This window comes from Danio rerio, chromosome 12, assembly GCF_052040795.2.
Source record: "Danio rerio strain M-AB ecotype USA chromosome 12, GRCz13ab, whole genome shotgun sequence".
NCBI lineage: Eukaryota > Metazoa > Chordata > Actinopteri > Cypriniformes > Danionidae > Danio > Danio rerio.
Window position 1 is genome coordinate 51,997,501 of NC_141032.1, and position 7,500 is coordinate 52,005,000.

General features: G+C 44.8%; 2 protein-coding genes across 4 annotated transcripts in view; both read left to right on the plus strand.

Moving 5' to 3' along the window:
• chst15b (carbohydrate (N-acetylgalactosamine 4-sulfate 6-O) sulfotransferase 15b) overlaps positions 1 to 3,336 on the plus strand; it is a 13,240-nt gene extending 9,904 nt beyond the window's left edge. The window contains exons 8-9 of one of the 3 annotated variants that reach the window (XR_015504791.1): positions 2,971 to 3,089; positions 3,210 to 3,336. Coding sequence is in view for 1 of the 3 variants with exons in the window: in XM_087277171.1 (XP_087133297.1) it covers positions 2,971 to 2,981 (11 nt within the window). In the remaining 2 variants the exon portion in view is untranslated. Of the gene's footprint in view, positions 1 to 2,970; positions 3,106 to 3,209 lie in introns of those variants that run through there. The other 2 variants (XR_015504793.1, XM_087277171.1) reach the window with 2 other exon arrangements.
• A 2,269-nt stretch (positions 3,337 to 5,605) lies between these two features.
• The window catches only part of cpxm2 (carboxypeptidase X (M14 family), member 2), a 9,915-nt gene continuing 8,020 nt past the window's right edge, over positions 5,606 to 7,500 (plus strand). Inside the window, 2 exon segments of the mRNA NM_001442969.1 lie at positions 5,606 to 5,979; positions 6,556 to 6,648. Of these exon segments, the coding sequence (NP_001429898.1) occupies positions 5,760 to 5,979; positions 6,556 to 6,648 (313 nt within the window). The 5' untranslated portion in view covers positions 5,606 to 5,759.

The following is a 7,500-nucleotide window of genomic DNA, read 5'->3' on the forward strand; positions in this document are numbered from 1 at the left end:
ACAGATGAACATAATTAACTAATAATGAGTTAACAAGGAGACAATAGACGGGAGAGCGCATGACACAAAGACAACACAAGCCATGCGCTCACGTAAAACGAGACTAGAACACGCAGCCAATGAGAACTCATTAACTGTGTGTTCATGACAACACAAGCACACCGTGCATGTAAACATACACCACATGCTAAACAACACCAACAGAAGACCGAACGCAAGACACGAGTACACGATGAATGAAAGCACTCACCGTGCACTCACACACGCAGCGTGCGTGCTTCATCCCAGCGCCGACCGAAACCGAAACCAACTGGACTGAGACGCTGGGAATGAAACACCCCGCTACAGACAGACGAACACTAACACGAGTACAAGAGCGCACGCGTCCGAGGCACGCAGAGCTTGATGCGGCCGCGCACACACCCTGCACACACCCACGACGCCGTGCGCGCACACAAAGACACACAATGACAGAAACAGGACAAGGCAGAGCTAGTGTCTGCCACCAAAACAGGAATTTACAAGACCAGAGTGGCAGAACCCTGACATAGAGTGCATATGTGACCTTTATACTTCACTCTCGTTACACATATATGAAACATTATTACCGTATATATGAAAGCCGAATGTGAGCTTGTATCTCTTATGTGTGATTTGCATTTATTTCCATGGATCATTTTTCAATGTGAAAGTTTAATAATCAAATCATTTTAAGTATGTTTTATACACAGATATCACCTTGATTGTGCAGATCAACTCACCATACACACAACATTTCATTACCTTCATTACCGATGATCTAATAATGTGCAGCGTCTGTGAAGCAGCTGTGGAATAATAATGAAAAGAGCTGTTCAATACAGATGCAGTATTAACATACACACGCTGGTCATTCACTGAGGGAAGAAGACTTAAAGTGTATACAGACTGGAGAGATGTGTGTGTGTGTGTGTGTGTGTGTGCTGAGGAGCGAACTATACTTTAACCAGCAGTACAGGTGAAAAGCTCAGAATAAAAGCACTGTAAATGTGTGTGTCCTGGGCTCACCTGTGTGTGTGTGTGTGTGTTTGAACTCCTGCATCTGTCATCATTGCTGTGTGTTTCTGAAGACTCGTAAATGTGCTGTGCAGTCTGATGTGTGTGATGCCGCATCAGCGGCTCAGGAAGCTCCGCATCACACACACTGAGGCCTCTGGGTAATGTGCTCGCTCTGTGTTTTATGCTTCTGGCCTGACGGAGACGTTCTGTTATTGTAGAAACGTGTGTTTGGGGTTTTCAGGAACATCCAGCAAACTCAGCACGGTCTGAGCTGATTTACGGCCTCCAGTGGTTCCCCTAACGCTAGATTCTGGTTCCCGTTTGGTTGTACGGTACTCCGGGAACCTACAGTAACCTTTCACGATGTTTTTTAGGTTTGCATCTTTTACAACCGTAAAATAACATTCACAGACTGCTCTGCTAGGGTTTGGGGAATGTTCCGGCATCGATGGACTTGCAGTGAGCGTTCCCAGGGCTGTGTGTTATTATTTTGTTGTCATGGAAACAGACGACTGAGGTCAGTTCCATAAACACACACGCCGCACGGCAGAAACACACTTCCTTACCCGCTGTCCTGTGTCTTATCCAAACATCTACTCAAATCAAGACGCAAACATCTGCTGTGCAGTGCCTAAAACCACACACACACACACACAATAGATAAAACCACACACACACACACACACACACACACACACACACACACACACACACACACACACACACACACACACACACAATAGATAAACACACACACACACACACACAATAGATAATAACACACACACACACACAATAGATAAAACCACACACACAATAGATAAACACACACACACACACACACACACATAAACAATAGATAAACACACACACACACAATAGATAAAACCACACACACAATAGATAAACACACACACACACAATAGATAATAACACACACACACACACACACAATAGATAAACACACACACACACACACACACACACACACAATAGATAAACACACACACACACAATATATAATACACACACACACACACACACACACACACAAACAATAGATAAACACACACACACACACACAATAGATAATAACACACACACACGCACACAATAGATAAACACACACACACACACACACACACACACACACAATAGATAAACACACACACACACACAATATATAATAACACACACACACACACACACACACACAAACAATAGATAAACACACACACACACACACAATAGATAAACACACACACACACACACAGTAGACAATAACACACACACACACACAATAGATAATTACACACACACACACAATAGATAAACACACACACACACACACACACAATAGATAAACACACACACACACACAGTAGATAATAACACACACACACACACAATAGATAATAACACACACACACACAATAGATAAACACACACACACACACACACACACACACAATAGATTATAACACACACACACAATAGATAAACACACACACACACACACAATAGATAAACACACACACACACACGCTCACAGTTCAGTTATTGATTGATTTGTTTATTCTGTGTGTGTATTGAGTCCGAGACAAATTTCCTGAATAAAGTATAACTCAGATCAACTCAAATGACTGATTAAAGACATCCATCACACTGAATAAATCAATCAAAGGCTTAATCCATAATTAAAATGTTAATTAAACTCAGATGTGAATGTTGATGTGGCAGCAGAGGAAATAGACGTAAGCTCATACTGTGTCCACATACAGCAGGTAAACTGATCTGCCAGTGCATTACACTATATTCATATTAGCTTTAATCAATCATCAGCTGAGGGGAACTCCTGAATCTAGCGTGATCAGCATTTCTCATTTTTATCTGCATCTTGTTTTTACTGTAACTATTTTCATCTTCTGCAGGTTATGAATAGAGCATCACGGTGGCGCAGTGGGCAGCACGATCACCTCACAGCAAGAAGGTCTCTGGTTTGAGTCTCGGCTGATCTGATCTCTACAGCTGAGCATGCTAGCAGAGTGAGGTGTGTGTTTCTTCCAGAACTGCATGAAGACTGATGTACAGTGAGCAGATGTGCAGCCTGAGTGTTTTTGCTGTGCGTGCGTGTGTGTGTGTGTGTGTGTGTGTGTGTGCGCTCCTGCAGACCCGTCTGTCTAACATCAGCATGAGCTGGAGCTTCAGGCGGATCCATCATCTGCTTCATGTTAATCTCAATCAGCAGATGCTCTTCAGATCAATAACTCACATCTAACAATGTTCTTGCCATGTCCGGAATGATGAGTGTGTGTGTGTGTGTGTGTGTGTGTGTGTGTGACTGACAGCAGCTGCAGAACAGTGGCCATGAGGTGAGTGTGTGTGTACTGAAGAAGAGCTCATGTGTTTTCATGGTCATGTTGGCATTATTGCTGTGAATGATACCCTCAGCTTTCTGGTGTGAGGGCGGAGTCAACCTGTCACTCACATAACACACACCAATGAAATGTGTTAATGACACCCGCATTCACACATGAAGAACTGCTACAGTAATTTACAGTGTGTACTGTGGTTAAACCCTACTGCAGTGTGTAGTTATTGATCTGTTGTGGAGATTCTACAGTTGCTATGGTAACACAACAACTATAGTAATTGATCTGTTGTGGTGATTCTACAGTTGCTATGGTAACACAAGTGCAGTAATTGATCTGTTGTGGGGATTCTGCAGTTGCTATGGTAGCACAAGTGCAGTAATTAGTTATTGGAAGACTTTGGAACTGTTTGGTTCTGATTGGGTTAAGTGTGAATGCTGAACAGCTGATCTCGAGAGTGTAGTGTGTGTGTGTGTGTGTGTGTGTGTGTCTATAGTGTATCGCAGAAAGATGTTTTCGCGCCGGCAGTTTCCTCCAGCTTCAGGGTTTGATCTGGAGAATGTGTGATGGCGGCGGCGTCTCGTGTTTACCTGATCAATCCAGTGAAAACACACTTTCATTTGGACTGAGGAGAGCTGGTGTGAGGAGGAACACACACACACACACACACACTGACTCTAATATCTGTGCGTCTGCGAGCAGCGCTGAACTGCTCTGTTAGTGTGAGGAAGGAGAACTCATAATGAGACGCAGCGGTAAATCATGTCTGAACACATCAGCATCACTGCAGCTCCACTGCAGCACATCAGACGCTAAACACACACACACACACTTTCTCACACAATAACACACACACACACACACACTGTACATGCACACACTCTCACAGCTCAGCTCCTCTGAGAAACACAGCGGTCAGACTAAAGTTATAAAGCTCTACAGCAGTGGTTCTCAAGCTGTGCTTCGTGGAGGAATCGCTGAATAATTAAAGTCAAAGTAACACACTTTTAACCCTTTGATGCGTTCAGCACAGATGTGATCAGGAAATTGATTTTAATAGGCTGAAGCTTTTATTTCATTTGTTTGTGTATTCCATCATGTGAAGCTGATCTCCCCATAGAAGGTTTGAGTCTCGGCTGGGTCAGTTGGTGTTTCTGTGTGGAGTTTGCATGTTCTCCCCGTGTTGGTGTGGGTTTCCTCCGGGTGCTCCGGTTTCCCCCACAGTCCAAACACATGCGCTATAGGGGAACTGATCAACTACACTGGCCGTAGTGTATGAGTGTGTGTGAATGAGTGTGTATGGGTGTTTCCCAGCCCTGGGTTGCGGCTAGAAGGGCATCCGCTGTGTGTAAAACACATTTTATAATAGTTGGTGGTTCATTCTGCTGTGGCAACCCCTGATTAATAAAGGGACTAATCTGAAGGAAAATTAATGAATATTTTATGCAAATGAGTTTAATGAGCTTGATGTTCATATGAGGATGAACACTCCGTCATCGTTTACTCGCCCTTTATCCAAACCTTCACGAGTGTCTTTCACCTGTTGAACACTGATGAAGATATTCTGAAGAATGCTGGAAACCGGTCACCATTGACTTCCATAGCAGGAAAAACAAACACTGAAGTCAATGGTGACCGGTTTCCAGCATTCTTCAGAATATCTTCCTCAGTGTTCAACAGGTGAAAGACACTCGTGAGGTTTGGATAAAGGGCCAGTAAACGATGACGGAGTGTTCATCCTGGCTGACCTGAGCCTTAAATGTTGTGCCAGACGGCTGAGCGTGGTGCTTAATGGTTGTAGAACAGCATGAGTTCATAATGTAGTCACACGTCAGCGTAAGAGAAGAGTAGAGTAGAGTAGAGTAGAGTGTGTGTTTGGCTTCTGCAGTGAGTCCTGATGAGATGAGCTCTGACACACACACACACTCACACACACTCACACACTCACACACACACACTCAGAGCGTCACTAATGTGCTAATCATATCCAGGCCTGGGCAGGTCTGAGTATCACTCGTGTGTGTGTTTGTGTGTGTGTGTGTGTGTGTGTGTGTGTGTGTGTCAATCAGTATGAATTCATCTCTGTTCCCTTTCTCCATTGGTTGTGTGATGGTAATGAGGTCAGCGAGGCTCCGCCCGGTGGGAGGAGTCACAGCGAGACATTAGAGAGCGAGACATCAATCAGCTGTGGATCAGATCGTCTGCAGCTCTGTGTGTGTGTGTGTGTGTGTGAAGAAGACGTCAACAACACACCTGCAGACATCTCCATCTGTGTTTGTGTGTGTGTGTGTCAGAGCTCATCTCATCAGACCTCTCTCTGATCGGCGAGTGTGTGAACTGTGGATCAGATGATGTGGTCTCTCCAGACTCTGCGGCTGCTGCTCGGCATCATGGGATTCCTGCTGGAGGTCAGCTCCGCATCTGCGTCTGAGGATCAGGATTATTACCTGCAGGAGCTGCGCAGTCGAGAGCATTACCAGCGCGGTCTGCAGGTCGGACACACACACACGACACACACACCTGCAGCAGGAGAGCAGAACACACTCCTGACGGCTGATCCACAGTCAGGTAACCTCACTGAAACACACACACACACACACACACACACATCAGCTGATTTTAGCATTAGTGTAAGCTGGAGGAGCCGGTGTGTGTGTGTGTGTGTGTGTGTGTGTGTGTGTGTGTGTGTGTGTGTGTGTGTGTGTGTGTGTGTGTGTGTGCGATCCACCCTCTTAACATTACTAGTGCACGGAGGATCATGAAGGAGGATTTATTGGGTTTGGAGTGTGTGAAACATTCATTGAGCTTGTAAAGTTATTCTGGATGTGCACACACACACACACACACACACACTGCAGGGTCAGTGATTCGCTGATGGTGTTTTCAGGAGTGTGTGTGACTCAGATTGTTGTGTGGCACATGTGAACGCTGGCAGAGTTTCCAGCATGGAGTGTTTCCACATGATTGTGTGTTTATCCTGCTGTGACCCTCACACACACACATGAAAGTGTTCAGCTGCTCTCGTCTTGGCTCTTGGCTGGTGAGGAACGCAGCTGAGCTTTATAACCACTTAACACACATCAGCTCATCATCTGCCCGTCCACACACACTGACCCTCTGCTGTGTGTGTGTGTGTGTTCACAGTGAAACCTGCACACAGAAAGAGTGAGAAGAGCAGGAAAGCAGTGAAGGACGGCGGCAGGGAAGCGGGCAGTTCATTCGCTTCTCAACCAGAAGGTGAGTCGACTCTGAATGAATCCAGAACAGCGGACAGAGTGGGATATGGAGAGGATTCTCATGTTTTTGGCGGTGTGCTGCACAGTTCAGATCTGCATGTCATGTTTCATGTATGTTCCTCTGTTCTGGAGGAAACATGAACGCAGTATCTGCTGTGCGTGACAATAAGCTGATGCTCTAATCATAACAGTGTTAATAACTCATCTCTAATAGCTGATGTCATGATGACAGCACAGAATATCAGACTGGATAATCTTCAGGACACTAGTGTTCAGCTTAGTCACATGTAAAGGCTTCACTAGGGTAACTAGGCAGCTCATTGGACGGCAGTGTTTTGTTCTTAGCCAATAGTAAACATGATTTCATATTGATTTAACATTTGAGTTTAGTTAGTTTGTAAACATGTTTAAGTCAAGTCAAACAACAGGAGAAGCTGTGAAAATCTCTTAAACGGCACTTGTGTAGTATTTGCCCAATAACTACAATCTCACAGCTCATGTTAGGGTTGTCACCGCTGAACACTGGAGCGTGTTAAAGCGCGATTCATCAGCGGATCTCTCGTATGTCAGCTTATAGACAGCAGCTGATCGACGTGTCCCTGTATGTGTGGTTACTCACCGTAAACAGCGGTGAACTGATGAGCTTCACAGCCAATCACAGTCATCTCTGTTGAGCATGTGAACATGACAGTACATCAGCGCTGTTTAAGAACACTCAACAGTGCTCAAATGTTTGCAGGAAGTGGACGCTTTTAAACCTTCAGTATTGATTGCTACCGAATGCCAGTATCATGACTACACTAGTACACGTGGACTTTATTGACCATTTAAATTTGATTTCCTGCTTGTTCTC